The 18,683-nt window shown below is 38.6% G+C and overlaps 1 protein-coding gene across 1 annotated transcript in view; it reads right to left on the bottom strand.

Moving 5' to 3' along the window:
• Positions 1–2,911: 2,911 nt before the first annotated feature.
• OC90 (otoconin 90) overlaps positions 2,912–18,683 on the bottom strand; it is a 55,414-nt gene continuing 39,642 nt past the window's right edge. Inside the window, exons 7-12 of the mRNA XM_075211469.1 lie at positions 17,045–17,095; positions 16,856–16,888; positions 15,608–15,706; positions 7,934–8,108; positions 5,503–5,609; positions 2,912–4,446 (exon numbers count right to left, since the gene is read on the bottom strand). Coding sequence (XP_075067570.1) covers positions 4,127–4,446; positions 5,503–5,609; positions 7,934–8,108; positions 15,608–15,706; positions 16,856–16,888; positions 17,045–17,095 — 785 coding nt within the window. The 3' untranslated portion in view covers positions 2,912–4,126. The remainder of the gene's footprint in view (positions 4,447–5,502; positions 5,610–7,933; positions 8,109–15,607; positions 15,707–16,855; positions 16,889–17,044; positions 17,096–18,683) is intronic.

Raw genomic sequence — 18,683 nt, 5'->3', positions numbered from 1 at the left:
GGACATGTACTGGCACCTGGGGGGGGGGGAAGAGAAGTATTAGAACACGAGGACATGTACTGGCACCTGGGGGGGGGGGGGAAGAGAAGTATTAGAACACGAGGACATGTACTGACACTGGGGGGAAGAGAAGTATTAGAACACGAGGACATGTACTGACACTGGGGGGGGAAGAGAAGTATTAGAACCCAAGGACATGCACTGACACTGGAGGGAAGAGAAGTATTAGAACACGAGGACATGTACTGACACTGGGGGGAAGAGAAGTAGTAGAACACGAGGACATGTACTGACACTGGGGGGAAGAGAAGTATTAGAACACGACGACATGTACTGACACTGTGGGGAAGAGAAGTATTAGAACACGAGGACATGTACTGACACTGGGGGGAAGAGAAGTATTAGAACACGAGGACATGCACTGACACTGGGGGGAAGAGAAGTATTAGAACACGAGGACATGTACTGACACTGGGGGGAAGAGAAGTAGTAGAACACGAGGACATGTACTGACACTGGGGGAAGAGAAGTATTAGAACACGAGGACATGTACTGACACTGGGGGGAAGAGAAGTAGTAGAACACGAGGACATGTACTGACACTGGGGGAAGAGAAGTATTAGAACACGAGGACATGTACTGACACTGGGGGGAAGAGAAGTATTAGAACACGAGGACATGTACTGACACTGGGGGGAAGTAGGTTCAGAGGAAATGTGAGGAAAAATGTCTTCACAGAAAGGGTAGTGGATAAGTGGAATAGCCGCCCATCAGAGGTGGTAGAGGCTGATACAGTAGAGCAATTTAACCATGCTTGGGATAGACATAAGTATAAACTTACAAAGATTAAAGGACCTAATAGGGTGTGCGGTTACCATATTTTAATAAAAAATGGGCAGACTGGATGGGCCAAGCTGTTCTTATCTGCTGTCATATCCTATGTTTCTATCAGTAAACACTAATGACCCAGTGCCATGGAAGCCATTCATGCCCATGCCATGACACTGGCATGGGTATGAACGGTGTATAGTGTAATATGTATTGCAAAGAGGTATATAATAAAATACCAAACAATAGTGCATAATACTGTGCGTAAATCCATACAGGTAGATATACCTCCACATGGTCGTGGTTATTAAAGAAACCGTAAACCACTGTGCTCTAGTGTGGTGAATCATACAGCACCAAAGTGGATATAAATCATCTTCCCAGTTTCCCCTTTTGTGAATGTGCTTACTTGATTTACAGAGAAAGCCGGCATATATATATATATATATATATATATATATATATATATATATATATATATCAATTCCAATGAAGATCTACTGATCGCCAGTCCCTTTATTGATCCTCAAAGATATTTTACAGAAGCAAAAAAGGAGTATATAGTGCATTACCACTTTTATTAATAACACAATTCTTCTTTCAAAGTGAAAATAAAAACATGGACAGGTAACAAACTCCCACAAGGAGACAGTAGATTTAATCTGCCAGAATTATAGGTAGGAAGTGACATAATGTGAGGAGGGGAATGGAGGCAGCAGGAAGCCACAGACTGAGAGTTATATAGTGGAAGGAGCAGGGTCCCCAGCAGCACAGAGTATATCAGGAGAGGAGTGATGTGTTAGTGAGGACAGGGCTGCATGTGACGAGGGCAGTGACATGATGTGAGGAGGGGAATGAAGGCAGCAGGAAGCCACAGACTGAGGGCTAGATTTACTAAACTGCGGGTTTCAAGAAGTGGAGATGTTGCCTATAGCAACCAGTCAGATTATAGCTTTCATTTTGTAGAATGCACTGAATGACAGCTAGAATCTGATTGGTTGCTATAGGCAACATCTCCACTTCTTCAAACCCGCAGTTTAGTAAATATACCCCTGAGAGTTATATAGTGGAAGGAGCAGGGTCCCCCAGCAGCACAGAGGAGTGACGTCAGGGCCCTGTGTCACTGATGCAGAAAAACTAGTGTTAAATGTGCCTCTATATGAAACAAAATGTATACATCCAATGTGTTTATTCATAAAATCATATTTTTTAATGTTTGTCAAAATGATTTCGAGTGACAGCCAACAGCAAGTAAGCAATCAATACATAACAAGCATAATAAAACGAGGTTATAATAGTTAGTCTTAAAATACACGACATTTGAGCTAATCAATACAAAGAATCAGTATAATATTCACACACAAAAATGTCCTAAACAAAATTTGTTCAGTTAACCAGTAATAATTTGATTCCAAACAAGTGTTTCAGGACTGTGTCACAAGGATTTATGTCCAGGGCAAAACTCTTACTATATGTGGAAGACATACAATAGGGATTATTTCTGAAATATATTTTAGTGTTGTAAATGACAAATCAGCTTCACTGTATTGCCATAGTTTAAAATTGTTGTTCCACATAATAATAATAATTAATAATAACACCAAAAATTGCTGAAAACAGAACATTGACTTTGCTTTTTGTAAGCAACATACAATATGGTTACATATAGCAACAAAGGTATCGGGATCCATCAAGCAATAAAGATGTTTGTTACTTTATTGAAGGGAGGCTTAATGGCTGATAACAGAGGATAATAGCTTGCAGAGAGGTAGATTACAAACAATGCCAATTATGGTATGACAGCTGCTACATATATATCTGAATATTCCAAAGTAATTTTAAGATTGGACAAACTATGGGGGTGTAATATACAAATATGAACTTTTATCTCTTGTAAAATTAAATGAAAGCTTTAGGATTATAGTCGAATATTGTAACTGACAAAAAGTTTTGTGTAAACAAGGAGAATTATTCCATAAAATATGGACTGTAGGCATTGAAATTAAAAGACAATATTGCTGTTCTTTCATGCCTGAAATCAAATCGTAAACATAAACAAACTGTAAAAAAAATTACTAAATAGATATAGAATCGCAAACACTTTTTTTTATAAAAGGTTTATCAGTTCAAGAAACTCAATGTAAAAACAAACAAACAATATATAAACTGATTAGATCTGAGCTTGGGTTAGTCTGCTACACATTGTCTTTTTGTACAACAAATAGGGTCTTAAAGTGGTCTTCTACCTTCTAAAGGAGAGTTCATACAAACGACTTGGGGTAAATGTACCAAGCTGAGAGTTTTCCGGCGGGTTTGAAAAGTGGATATGTTGCCTATAGCAACCAATCAGATTCTAGCTATCATTTTGTAGAATGTACTAAATAAATGATAGCTAGAATCTGATTGGTTTTTCAAACTCGCAGCTTGATACATTTACCCCCCTGTCTCCGCACTAAAGTCCCTGGTGCCTCCATTGTAGGTGCTTATGCGGCTGTCTTCCATTCTAACTTGTTCTGTGGATCTCTGCAAAAGAGAAGGGATCCAATGTATTGATTGATATAGTTGGATCCTGATTGGATGACTGCCCCATCCAATCAGCAGCAGTCTGTCATTGCTACCGGTTGGATTTCTACAGTCTATTTTCTGGAGCATTTAGATAGAATTTCTGCAGCCTTTCAGCAGACATTCCCAGTACAAGGGAGTGGTGGGGGCAGGTGAGGGATCTGTACTGATGTACTAGCCTGGGGGCAACTTAAGGATTGCTTCCCCATCTGGAAAATCCCTTATATCGCCCATACCTCACTCCAGTTTCTCCTCTTCCAAAATAAGCACATCAGCACTATAAGGATTCATCCACACCTGTCTATCAGCCAATAACTAATGCCTAATAACCACGTTAAAATTGAAGGAATGGTTTCTCAAGCCCTTGTTCCTCCCCGTTGTACTCAAAAAAAAAGTTAACACTGCATTTAAAATTTTAGGACACAGCGCCACCTATATCTAGCGTTAACACACGCTACCAGTATAATAATATTGGTAAAAGCACAGCACGTGGAAAACTTAGGACTAAAACAGGTTTACAGCATCTATTGTGCTTTTTACCCGGTTTCCCAACTCATACATGTTAACGAGCCCCTAATGACCTGACCCACTATGGTCTGTTACTCTTTAACACTCAACCTGGTATCATCTTCCATACTATTTGCTCACTAGGCCTATATGGGTGAAACAAAACAAATGAACAAGTCTAATCTTCAGCTTCCAGAATAAATGTATATATGTGTCCTGTTCTATTGCATTACTTTCCCAAAAATAAAGAGCGCCTCCGCCGTCCACCTCTTGGCACCGTTGCCCTCGAGTGTCCGGCTCTCACAATATCTCTCATAGGGCTGCTTTCTTCGCTGCTTTCATCTGAGCTGGAGCTCGCCGAATGTGTCCCGATAGCCCGCTCCGGTGTGTCCTCAACGTCGCTGTTTCTGCACAGCGCCTGCTCTGGCCCCTGGCATTGCCTCCTGTTCAGCGCCCTCATGGTGCCGTTGAAGGGAGCGGCTGCCATGCACTCCGCAGCAGCTTTGTCACAAGCACAAAGCAGCTTGTCGCAAATGCTCCACCCTATACCTGCGTCAAAGGAGAAGTATGTACAGTATCACAGTCCATATAGATGCAACATAGTAACATAGTTGATGAGGTTGAAGAAAGACACCAGTCCATCAAGTTCAACCTATTTTGAATCTCCTGCGATCCTGCACTTATATTTGAAATTTATCCAGAGAAAGCAACCGCCAATCTGTTTCATTTGGGAAAAATCCCTCCAGACCCAATATTGCAGTCCTATTGTTACCCTATATCCACTACTATCCTTCATTTTAATTAATGGTCGTATCCCTGGATACACTTTTTGCTAAAAATTTGTCTAACCCTTTCTTAAACATATCAATTGAATCTGCCATCACAACCTTCCCTGGCAATGAATTCCATATCTTGACTGCCCTTACTGTAAAGATTCCCTTCCTTTGCTGGTTGTGAAATTTCCTCTCCTCTAACCTTAGGGGGTGATCGTGTGTCCTGTGTATAGTCCTTGGGGTAAAAAGTTCCCATGAAAGTTCTCTGTATTGACCCTTAATGTATTTGTACATAGTAATCATATCTCCTCTTAGACGCCTCTTTTCTAAAGTAAACATGTCAAAACTGGCTAACCTATCCTCATAACTTAATGACTCCATACCCTTTATCAATTTTGTCGCCCTTCTCTGAACCCTTTCTAGTTCCAAAATATATTTTTGCCCAGAACTGTACTCATATTCAAGATGAGGTCTGACCAACGATTTATACAGTGGCAAAATTACACTGTCTTCCCTTGCATCTATTCCCCATTTTATGCATGCCAATACTTTATTTGCCCTTGCAGCTGCTGCTTGACATTGAGCACTATTGCTAAGTCTACTGTCTACGAGCACTCCCAAAACCTTTTCCATTATAGATACTCCTAAATTAAACGTATTCGCTCTAATTTCTTTATATAGGGGTGTGCACGGATAATGAGACATCATGAGGTAGTGTCACAGGAGCAGATTTTTAGGATAGGACAACATTTAAACGAGCAATTTAATTAATACTGTAATGTGCTCTTGGGTGGAAATTGTCATATCTTTTAATTAAGGAATGTCTACTCACATGTCGGTGTTTGGTCCATGCACTCGACCTCTGACCTGACATTTTTGTTGGGCACGCAGCCGATCTTCTTTAGATGCTCTATACAGCATTGATGAGAGAAGCAGCAGCTAATGATGAGTAACAGAAATATCTCATTACAGTTACTTTGTGACCCTGTCTTATATTCAACTAGGGTATTATGACAAATACAGTGTATATGATCATGTATTACACAGAGCATTGAAAGTGCAACAATATAACAATTTTAGATCAGAAATGTACACTGTATAATCAGACTTTTATGCAACTTGTTCCAAATTTCTCTATAGACTGAACAAGCAAATGCAACATTTCTGTACGTCCATCTACAATATAAAGCGTATTTAATAGGTAGAAATTATTCTGTTTTTGATTTCTTAAAATAAATACAAGCCATTGGCCCAATTATATTCCAACTTGTTCACATAAATATTTTGTCTTGGGCTTAAAAAAGAAAAAGTAGACTTAAAATATGGTTTGTTGGTTTAACAAAAATGTATTTAATGAAAATTCAGAGAAGATAGCACTAGATATGCATCGTTTGAAAGTTGAACCAGAATAGTGTTTGTTTAATTGGCCTCCAATTAAAATTTCTGTGAATTCATTGCTGAATTTCAGCGATCATTTCACACAGAAGTATAGGAGATTTACTCTAGCCCCCTCCCTTCATTAATTAAACTGTCCGGAGGGACATGTCAGACTTACAGGGGCACCTCATAGATTTCTGGCTGATGGTGATTGCTGGATGGGGAATTAGGTTCCGCTCACAAAGCTCAAGCTCAAATTGACTTGTGCTCCAGGATTAAAAGCACTTCTAAATAACGCCATTTTATGCAGATTGCTGGGAGGTAGTAAAGAAATATAAGGTTTTATTTCAGGCTGAACATCCTCTTTAATATAACAGTTTTTTTAGTTTGTTTTAAAAAATTCCACCTAAACTGGAATCGAAACCCAATGACTAAAATTATAGTGTAACACAATTTTGCCCCAACTAGCATAACCACAGGTGTCTGGTCTTCAGACCTCCCCATGAGGTTCTCACCCCGGGACCTCCTCAATAGTCAGTACATCAGCTGCAAAAGGCGCAGGGTAAGTTTGAAATACTTGTGCTGAGAGCTCAGATTACGTTAACTGCCGAAAGAGGCTGAGACGTGGAAGCAGTATGTTTCCTACTCTTTCAGGAGAATTTCTTGTTAATGACGCGGCAGTAGGTGAGTACCTCTCAAATGATCGGGTCCCTGGACACACACCTATGGTTCTGGTAGTTGGGGCAAGAGAGTATTACAGTGCATTTTTTGTTTTGGGTACAGATCTTTAATTCTATTTAATGGTGCTTCATTTGTTGTACCTAGTTTTATGGGAATTAATTGAATTCAACAGCATATGACAAACTACTTAGATACACTGTGGTGGTAACTTTTTAAAAAGGTATGGTGAAATATTACAGGATGCACAAAGAAGTAAAAATGCTTTTACAGATGAAGTCTTGTGGGATCTGTGCATCTATCATTTTTTGTTTTAGTTTAGGTTGTGAATGGGAGGAAAACTAGAGGAGTGGGGGACATAGAAGAGGGAGCTATGTTCTACAGCAAACTAGAAATATATTCCGTTGAGAATACAAACCATGTATTCTGATTCAACATTTATAGCAGAGGCAGCCGAGGTATTTGAACTCATTTGCTTTTTGGAGTTTTGTAGCATTACTAATATATATTGTAAAATTGTCTGGGAGTGTATTGAGAGGTTTGATGGGTCTGTTCGGTAGATAGATTGGTCCACCGCCACACAAGTATTTGTGATTTTAAAAATTTGAGTACCATGTGCCAAAATTGGTCTATTTGAGGACAATCCCACCATATGTGCATTAAAGTGTCCGGGGGTACATTTTAAAGGGTACTAGGTACCATCTGGTGTAAATTGTGCATGTTTTTTATTTTATTTATTTTTTAATATTGCTACATTGATGGAGGCCTTTGCTACACGTTATCCCAATCTTCGGGGTCTATGGTCAGACATAGTTTTCATTCCCATAGGACTTCATGTGGTCCAAAGGTTTGAGATTTGGGGGAAAGCACAGAATTGGATCAAAGCTAGAATAATTACTTTATTAACTACATTATGTTCTTTGCTGTTCCCCTATTTCTGATGCCAGTAGTCTGAGTCTCGCAATCTAATAGCTAAAACCGTCTCTAAAATATGTTTGTTTTCTATTAAAGAGCTATTAATAGCATCAAAAAATATAATTGCAAATATAGGAACGAAGACAGCAGGGAACCATTCAGGGGCTAAGGTCAATGAGCTGGCACTCTGAGAAGACCACTCCAAGTAGCGCACATGGTCTTGGTTACAAATGTTCCAAAGTGCCTTTTATAGTGATTGCTTTAAATGAATGGACTGTAACTGTTTAGCCTACCTGTCCAATATGTCTTGTGGGTTCCCTTTCCCTTCCTGTCCACAGTAGCAGCCGTACGATTCAAACTCTTCGGGGCATCGACCCGTCAAGCAGTACAGCATTTCTCCAAGGAGCGGTAACTCACTCTTCACATGTCCGTCTTCTTTCAGTTGGTGGAAGTGAAACCTGTCACAAACTTATAAAAGAGAGACAAAATATATTGCACTGTTTACTTGCTCTTCTGGGTGGTTTCTTAATATGAACCTATTACACTGGTAGACGCAGTAGAGGCAGACATTTGTCGATGGAACCAATATTCAGCTTCTCAATTTTCTAGGAACTAGTGACATCATCGAAGCATGTGCGTTATGTCTCAGTGATGTCACTGGTTCCTTCTGAGTTGATAGGTTGAATGGCTCAATGGCGTCATTAACTCCATGTGAATTCATAAGCTGATTGTCTCAATGATGTCACTGGTTTCTTGGGCCTTGATAGGCTGGACGGCTCAGTGTTGCTCTAGCTCCAAGCAAATTGATGGTCTGAATATTGGTGTGGCACACAATATGGCAGCGTCAACTCTGAATAGGGGATGGGTCCACTTTTTATGTTTTGTATCAGTTCTTTGAAATTGGTACCTAAACAAGTATCAGAGTATACACAAGACCTAAAACCTATTCATATTTGACATACTACATGTTGCCAACATCACACAACATTTGTGGACCTTGTTGTCCTACTTAATTTTATTGTAGGTTTTGCATTACACACAGTGGGGGTGATTTAGAATTGGACGACCATTTATTTGTGCTGCGTAAATATACATCTTACGTTAAATTTGACGCACTGATAACGTGCACACATCTAACACTGACGGCCCCTTGGGCATCAGGCACTGTTCGATTGAAATTTTAGTACAGTAAGAGACGTGCAGACACGTGTTAAGCATCCATGTGTGTGATGTGTCTTATTTTTGGTTATCTATACACCAAGTGTAACACATTTTCCGCGTACATAAACCGCCAACTTTTTCATTCAGCTCTAAATCACACAATGTGTACATAAAAAGTGTTAGTCGTTGGTACATATTTTAAAAATAAAAAACTCAATAAAAATATTTACAAGGTTTGGTTATAACCAGTTGCATTAATGGGGCTTTTTAGCAATAGACATCTAAACTTACTGATTTGTACACATCCTACTGCAACTTTTATTAAGTACATCATTTATACTTTGCCCATTGAAACAACACTTCTGTGTTCTATGAAGTACAATGAAAATAAAAAGCCAGTCTGAATAGTGTAAATGCCTTGGTGAAAACCAGATAGGCCTGAGTAAAATAATATTTTGGGGCTAGTAATGTTAGGTTGTTTAGGGGATTTTTAATGTAATCTGGGGTCTATGAAAGAAGAACTTAATTTTGGGTCTGATTTGGGGGTCTTTTATCGAATGCGTATGCTATTAATTTAATTTGCTGGTTGTGGGGAGGCAGGCCTAATAATTAAATACGGATGCTATTGATTTAATGTCATCACTGACTAGAGGGGTGGTCTAGAGTGTCCACTCATTGCTCGGCATTTCAGGAGGTGAATAGTACTCATCTCTTTTCTATCATTACATAATAGGACCAGGCAGCAACTGAGCTTAAGACGCCAGCAGCAGGTAGTGAAAGCTGCAAGAACAGGTAGGTGAGAGCCGTACTGTCTGACAACTTTCCCAATTCTGGAAGGACAACCCTGAATTTGCTGGACTGTCCCACGCTGTCAGGCCTTTCCCGATGGGCATAACAGAAGTGCACACACATTACTGTTGAGTTTGAAGGGGAAGAAAGGGGTTGGAGGAGGTATAGCACTGCCTCAAGTAATAGCTATGCCCTTTCATGTTGACCACACTATATCTTTCTACCTCTGCTAAGTCATCATGTCTCTGCCTCATGCTAATAATTTGGCCTGGCCCACAACATGAGGCCCTTGCCCAAAAATAGTGAGCAGCAATCCAAGGAATTTTATGGAGATATCATGATATAAGGCTCAGCTATCCTCCATTATAGCTTGAGTCATGAGATTCTGGAGGTCATTTAGAGAGTGTGAATCATCCGTAAAGTAGCTTTGCACTTTCAAGGTACCTAAATTTCTACTGTGTCACTTGATTTATGAAGCAAGATGACGGTGTTTGTGGAGGAGCGGAAGTTTATATAGCTGTTGGAAGGTGTACTGGGCACAGAAACCTATTATCAAGGCACTTGTACTTTTAGATGTAATAGTTGTCAGTGGCGTTGGTGGTAGATGTTAAACCAGAAGAAGCTGTTAAACGTAACCAATTTGTTGGTTTTATTTCAGAACTTGTTGCAACAGATGATATATACAGTTGCTCACAGTTGATACTGACTGCAACAGACAGGCAGTATGGCAAGCTTATGAAGTTAATGTACTTAACGCTATTATAGTACATTAATATATGAAGATGATAGTAAGCTTATCTAGTGGGTAAGTTTACACAATAAAGATGCAGCTCTAGTTACAACCTTTTTACAGTTCAACTGCCACTGGAAGAACCTGCTGAAAAGTCTAACTTCCTGTCTGTGCATGCTCAGTAGAGCGATGCAGATGACTAGAGGCTGCCCCACTTCCTATCTTCACTAGATCACATGGTACACCACTGCCAAGATGGGAGATAGAGCGAAGCGCTCCATATTAACAAGGCATGCCTAGTAAAGTACAATTTTTCTTGTTTGCGGAGCAACACAGACGCAAGATTTCTTTTTGCGGAAAGGGCACCAAGATTTCAGCCAAAGTGCATAGGTTTTACTGAGCAAGATCATCATTAATTTACTTGTGAAGTGCTACAAAACTCACACAGCTGTAAAATGTACTTACGAGGGGGGCATTTGGGGAGGAGCAGAAGCTTGTATCGGCCTATAGGAAAAGGTGGGCGGAGTTAGAGTACGCACACCGGTGCTCCTAGTTTTGCAGAACGATGTAAAAACAAGATTTTTTAAAAAGATAGGGGTAGAGAGTTGAAATTTGCACCAGCTCTGCGCTGGCGGTCTTCCTTACTCCTCCTATATTACTAGAACCTATTTTACACCTCCATGTTGTATTTCGCTGGAGAAGTGCAGTTTCAGACTAACTCTGAAAATGTAATGAAAAGCTTTACGTGCTCACAATTGTTTTAGGACAGTGCCCAGGTTCCCTTACTCTCATGACTATCATAAACCATAAACAAGGATAAACCAAGTGTGGAGTGCATCAGTTGCACTTTATACCTGAGTGATGGTTTGTTTTTTTCCTGGGGGTGAGGGGCAAATGCAAATATCCTTGTGCATGCAGGGAGAACACTGGCTGCTTTTGCATGTAGCGCACAAATACTGGTCATCTTTATTTCTACACTGCAATTTGGATCTGGGGCAGGATGCACCAACATCCCATCTCTAAATCTGTCCTTACATTTAAATTTGACACCTTCCCCCATGGGAAAACTTGCACCATCTTGCGGAATATACTCCTAAATCAGGCCCATTGTGAGCAAAGTTGTACCTAGAATATATAATTTTATACTTCTACCATGTTATCTAATTTTATTTCTACATCCAATGTTGAAAAATGTCATTGCTGTATAAATGTAAGTATCCAGTTACTGCACTTGTAGAGTGTGTACAATATATGTGATTAGTCTTTAATTAATGAGATTTATAAGACACATACTCCCTGGGGTGACTGCATCTCCTCTTGCCCTCTAATGCTTCCCATTTACTCACCTTGTCTGTACATGGTCTGTTCTTCCCTGACTATATTTACTTACTGGACTGTAATGTCAGCTTATGGGGTGATGTGTACATTTGCTCTTCCCTATAGGAATTATAATAAGACGTGTTTGTCTGGAATCCTGGAGGATGTGTTCACTGCCTGTATCTCTACATGTTTTATTAAATGTATTTTATTTATTTTTTTTATAATTTGTCATAGAGCTTAGATGGTTCAGTTCAGGTCTCAATTTAATTCACCAAGCAACTTGTTTTACACACAGATGTAGACACCATATATATACATGAGTATTCTATGGACTAAATAGAAGGTCTTTAAATGCCATTAATAAAACGATTGTGTTTCAATACACCTTATTTATTCGGAATCCCCCTCTACAATTATGCATTTGCTTTTGTATGCCTTTGATTTATTTAATAATATTTACGGTTTCTCTTTTATTTGTCGGTTGAAAAACAGATAACAATAAAATAGTGCAATGGTTCGTAGCGGAAGGGATCCCAGACATCTAACATAAGCGCAGGTTTTGAGGTCTGTGCGGGTTAGTGAATCAAAATGTGGAAATGTAATTTATTTATATGGAGTATTTTCAATTAATGACGAATAAACCCCCCATAGAATTCTAGAGTGAGAGCTTTCTCCTTTAGTTACTTTATTGAGTAACCAGTGACCTTGGCCGTATGACCTTGGAGTTATCAATAATAACTTTTTAGTTAAAAAACAAAAAAATAGATCTTACACAGCCATTGGTTTACCGAATCGAAAATAGTCTTGTGAATACAAAGACTACAGTATGTTTTTTTAAAATACGTTATTTGTTCAGTATAATGTCCCAATATATAATTTACACATATCTGTAACTAACTTTGTTGCAAGCCACAAAATAGGACAAATATCAGATAAAAATTAAACTATGCCATCTAGAGGTTCTGATTATTGAAGGGAAGAAAAAACGTTTAAGCCGTTTTTATATTTTAGATCCCCCTTCCCCTGGAAAGTTAGTGGCACCCTTCCATCATGGCTGATTATCGCTGTTGAAATTGAAAACCCAATAATGGGAGAAATTTGGAGGTCAACATTTCTGCCTATAATAGTATTATACAGTGCCCCAGGCTTGGAGGGGGGTTTCCAGGCACTAGGAAATTAATCAGCTCCCATTTGTATGGCCGTGTTCCCTGTCCAATCAGGTGTAGCATTCACTTTGCTATTCCTGTCCTGTCATCAAACACTAAAGCCTATAATCTTCCTAAAACCTGAAAACAGTGTGAAACATCAGCAATTACCAGGTAACGGTTGGGTCCCAGTGAATGAGAGAGAGGTATATTAATAATGAGTGATGAGTGTCCTTGTGGTAAGAATAAAGGATATACCGTTCCTAGATTTATTGTACATGCTCTTGTAGCCATAAAATGCTGTTTTTACTAATTGAGAACTTTTTTGTCATTGGAAATCTGACCTAAAAGCTTAGGTTACATTAAGGCTTCTGAAAACTGCACCCAAAATGATAATGTTATATTACTTATTCTAAATACAACATATACAGAGCCTTTACTGTTGAATAAGACAAGTGTGGACCCATGTCTGAGAGAAACTTTGCTCAAAATCAACTTTAGTGAGGCAAATATTATTATTTCATGGTGTCTTGCACCTCTGCTGTTCCAAAGTTCTAGGTCTTTTTAATCCTGGGTGAAGATATCCGGGTCCTAATGAATGCTCAGATGTCTGCCAGGTTGTTGAGTTCAGGATTGGAGCCTAGGGGTGAAATGTTGTGAAAATAACTTGGTCTTTACTCCTCGAAGGGTGATGAAGCCAGTACTATTTTTGGGGGCAGTGTGGCTACTCTCTGATTAGCCATTTTCTTCATTTTGTTCCCAGTTCTGTTCTAGAGCAGGGATTCTTTGGGATCTGAAGGTTCCATGTCCTGTTTGATTCCTCATGGTCAATATTAGGCGGACAGTTTGCTCAATTTGTGGATTAGAACTTGTCCAAGAGCTAATCCCGAACAAGGTTCTCTACTCCATGTCAAACCATAGCATTTGGCAGGAGATGCATCTTAAATTTTATCATTTACTCAAACATCTCTTTTCCAAACTCTTCCCCCATCCACATCCCAAACCAAATATTTGGTAGCTTGCAAACCACGTCCCTCAGCTTTGTAAGCGTAGGTAGACCAGGACACATGCATAGAACACGATTGTGTTCATTTAGAACAGTGATTCTCAATCTGGTTTCCTCAGAACCCCAGGGTTCCACTAAGTGGTGTTTCGTTCTGCATGACGAAGCTACGTAATGGCGAGAGAAAAATTATTGGTATTCCTAAATTTGTATGTATAAATTAAAATTGATGTGGGGACATTCGACAATAACCAATATCACCACTTAGTGCGCAGATATTCCACCACTTCGTCTCTCCCGAGGAATCTTAGTACCATCTCTGAAGACTCATCATGAAAATGTTGCACATAACGTTCTACACCTCACTCTGCTAATCTTCGATTCCTCCACCTTTCCACTGACTCAGGTGCCAACGCCTCACAATGGACATTAAAGAGATATTAATGCTAGTATTTTATTTTTTACCTACTACGCAAATGTATATGATACAGGTCTAGAGTTGGACACCTTTTTCAATGTGTACAATGTGTTCAACTCAAAATATAGGCGTAAATACACTATTCTAATGGAAGGCTTTTTAAACATAAATTACGCCCAACATGCATCCAACTTGGCATCAGGTCCGTAGTGTTGTTATTGCTCATGGACTTGTGCAAAATTCTAACCATAAACATCCTAGATCAATAATTAACCCCTAGCTACCCAACCTCTTAGTGGGCTTGCCATGGCTTGCTGACCTACCTCTACTAGACATAAAGCTACGCCATTTCAACTCTACAACTTTAACTTCTAGATAGTATAGTTCTTTTTCTGGACATATAGACATGCCTTACACTCATGAACGATGCCAGTCGGTCGTCAGATTCAATACCTAGACCTGAATAGATATAACTATTTTAAAAATGTTGGTATGCCCCAAACGCATATATAGACACACACTCGTTCCCTAAATCTTTTAGACGTTCTCTGCTCTTGCGAGAAGCCTACTAAAAGTACATTCTCCCAGGTGTTCTACATAGTAATGTTTCCAAATGGCGTTCACCCTCCATGATATATGAAAAGCTTGGAGATGATCTTGCATTGGTTGATCAGTGACAAACAATGAAAGAGAGGTTTCTATTCCAGCAAAATATATGAAACAAGGAATCTAGATGTAAAATAGCAACTTTTTTCATCTTTTGTGCAGTTGTTGATATTTAAAGCATCACAGTGATCCACAGAACCAATAAAAAAATGTTTCCAATCATATGGCAACATGTCTACAGCCATAAAGACCTAATTAGATCTGATTGGATGAAACCATTCAAGATTTTTCTAGTGATTAAATGGGGGTGGGACCAATGATGTCTGGCTATCTGTCAAATCATGGAGGGGCTTGTAGTTTGACAACACCTGGAAAGGCACATGTTGGCCAGGCCAGCTGAATTAGATCGCATTACCACACTGCCTTAGATATGTGGTTTGAACTCTAATGGAGTAGGCCATTGAGGTAAAACTTTATTTTTTAAGAGTTACCGGTTAATGCCAGGTGAACATTCCAGAATGTATTTTTGCCCTTATAACTCATGCCTGAAAATGTCACTTTTTGGTATTTCTGCTGATATAGAAAAACTGCATTTGTAAGACATTTACTTCCACCATAAGGCAGCAATAGACAAACTGCATTTGTAAGATATTTACTTCCACCATAAGGCAGCAGCAGAAATCATAATCTGCTGATCAAATTTGGGTAGAGAATAAAAAATGAGCAGAGTTCACTTTTAATTTAACACATTTTTAAATTTAACAATGTCTACCCTAAGGGATAATTGCTATTTACCTTGTTCTACTGATTCAGTGATATAATTTTCTGTCGCAGCAGTCGGAGGGGATGCAGCAGAATTTAATGTATTGTCTTCTGCTATTTTGAAACCTGAGTCTGTGAAATAGAGTTTATTTGACAGATTATAATTTGCTTCTTACAGTATGACGTGAGCAATCTCCTAATGTTTTACATTTTAACTGGTATTCAATATATATATATATATAAGAAAAGCAAAAAAAACAATCAACAATTACAAATATATCTAAAACTATATGTTCCTCAATATATTTTTTTATTTTCTTTGTTTTAAAAAAAAAAAAAAAAATCTGTGATCAGTCATTTATAAATAAAATAGTTTTATACCCCAATTTTCTAAGGAGCATGCTGCATTTTTGAGAATAGTAATTACAGTACGTAACTCACTAATTATGGCATGTAACACTATGACCTAATTTTTCTTTTCTGTCTTTGCAACAATACACAATCAAAGATTAATCTAAATGAATTAAGGTTACATAGCAACAGCAATTATGCAGATATAAAACTATTTATTGCCTCTCCATACAGGTCTAATTCATTACCTTTTACAGTGATTTATTAAACTAAATAACATTCAGGATGCCAACAAAATGTAAAAATACTATTATAATACAGTATATCATCATCATCATCATCATTTATTTATATAGCGCCACTAATTCTGCAGCGCTGTACAGAGAACTCATTCACATCAGTCCCTGCCACATTGGAGCTTACAGTCTAAATTCCCTAATATAGACACACACTGACAGAGAGGGGGACAGACAGACAGAGAGGGAGAGACTAGGGTAAATTTTTGATAGCAGCCAATTAACCTACCAGTATGTTTTTGGAGTGTGGGAGGAAACCGGAGCACCCGGAGGAAACCCACGCAAACACAGGGAGAACATACAAACTCCACACAAGTAAGGCCATGGTCGGGAATCGAACGCATGACCCCAGTGCTGTGAGGAAGAAGTGCTAACGACTAGGCCACTGTGCTGCCATATATATAGTATATATGGAAATACTATTATTATATGATATACACATGCTTGGAAAGCATTATTCCAGACTTATAACAAGCACATCATATTGGATAATTCACTTCGAGCTATGATTAGTTACCATGAATATAATGTGATAGTAATTTCAGTCACCTCTTTCACACATACCACAACATGTAATGTTCATCTAATGACCTTGAATAAATAGTTTTGCGCATGGTTTGATTTGCATACTTACTTGTGGGGGTTAGATTAGACGGTGGAGACGAGCCTAAAATATATCATAAAATATTCATGTTACATTAGGATGCAGTAGGTATTCACAAGTTCTGACATATGTTACAGTGTTTTAAATAAGATCATTTTAGCATAGGATTATAGCAGCTTTTGGTGCTAACTTACAATAACTACGGTAGTTTCAGATTACCGTACTTACTCTCAGCTACCGGTGTTACGTTGTTCTCTGCCTCACCGGGATCTGAAACGGGAAGAAACGCTCATGAGGTCTCGGAGCTAAAATTTATATTTACATTTAGAATACCTATTTTCTGTTTTTGATTTGATCTTTTTGCTGGACAGTCAAACATGTACAATAAATGTTGCCAACAGCCTAATGGAAGGAGAAGACGAAGGCTCTCTCATCAGTCCACACGATTTCTCCAGTCCTGAAAATATTTTATGTCATGAAAGACATTGACCTTTATTATTATATTTAAAGCACACTGCAGAAAAGTCAAGGTAGGGTCATCCAATGCTACCCTCTCTTTATTATATAGAGGGAGGGGAACAACTGTAGATAACACAATATCTGTTATTTCAAAGAGAACATGTTGCACATATAATCTTTTCAACCCATTGCTATGCTAACTGGGGCCATAGCACCTTGTAGCTGGGGTTGCCTAGTCCTTGAGTTGTCCCGCTTAGTATGACTCGTTACGTTACTGCACTGAGTTACACCCTGTTATAATTATATCTAGCGCACAGCAGAGCTGACACTGCCGTGCGACACCTCCTCTTCTATCCAAATGAGGGGCAAACTTGTGCATTCAAGAGGAGGGAGCTGTATTACCCCCACACATAAAGTGAGCTCCAGACAGCTTTCAACACTCCTCATTATAGATCCAGAAGAATAAGAACTCTGTCGGAACCCTGGATAAGTCAAGGATTTACTTCACTTGGAATACGTAATAAGTATATCAATCCCCCCTTAGAGATGGTGTTCAGGGGGTCACTAATGATTCTATAACACTTCTTCTATTACACTAACTGGCAGTGAAATGTCTAGTACTAACATCTACTTGTTCTTCTCAACTAAAACCCAACTCTTCCCATTATAATAGACACTTATTAGGATTCATTAAATACCTCCAATCCTTTCAGGCAGCTGAATTAGGATCTCACCAGGTAGAGTGAACTAGAGTGTAAACTCTTTATAACTTCCCTTAAAGGATTTTAACAGAATGACTTTGGAAGAGTTAGTTTTGGAACTAACTTCTCTTATGGTATAGGAACCTAAACATAGCGAAACTCACAAATATATTTTTCTAAAAACATTGACCACAAGTCAAAACAACAAAAACACAAATCAGACACATCTTCGCGGCTCTTGACTGGATTATTAAAGTCAATTGAAGAAGCCTCCTCTTTACTTAGTCAGTACTTTGTTCCTAAAATAAATATCTTCACTAAATTTTTATTTTGTACTTCTAAAATAAAAAATTCTCAATGCTACAGTTATCTTAAAATATAATTAATGGGTGGTGACTTTTAGAACATATATTAAAAAACATAGTTATAATTGTGGCATCATGTTTCACTTCTGTAATCCATTATTCCGGGTCTACAAAAAACTCTTCAAATCCTTTCTCCAGATACCAAATCATATAAACATGTCTGAATATTCTTACTTCCAGAAGGCGATATCATGGTGTCTCGACTATCAGCGCCTGTACAAATACACCAAAACAAGTGGTTACAATTTATAAATAATTAGCCGTAACCGTAACACTACACTCATATTATTAAGGCCTAATAAAACACTAATATGGGAACAAATAGAAGTACCA

This window comes from Mixophyes fleayi, chromosome 5 (assembly GCF_038048845.1).
Source record: "Mixophyes fleayi isolate aMixFle1 chromosome 5, aMixFle1.hap1, whole genome shotgun sequence".
Lineage (NCBI taxonomy): Eukaryota > Metazoa > Chordata > Amphibia > Anura > Limnodynastidae > Mixophyes > Mixophyes fleayi.
The sequence above is the reverse complement of the archived record's forward strand: the minus strand, read 5'-3'. Positions and strand labels throughout refer to the sequence as shown.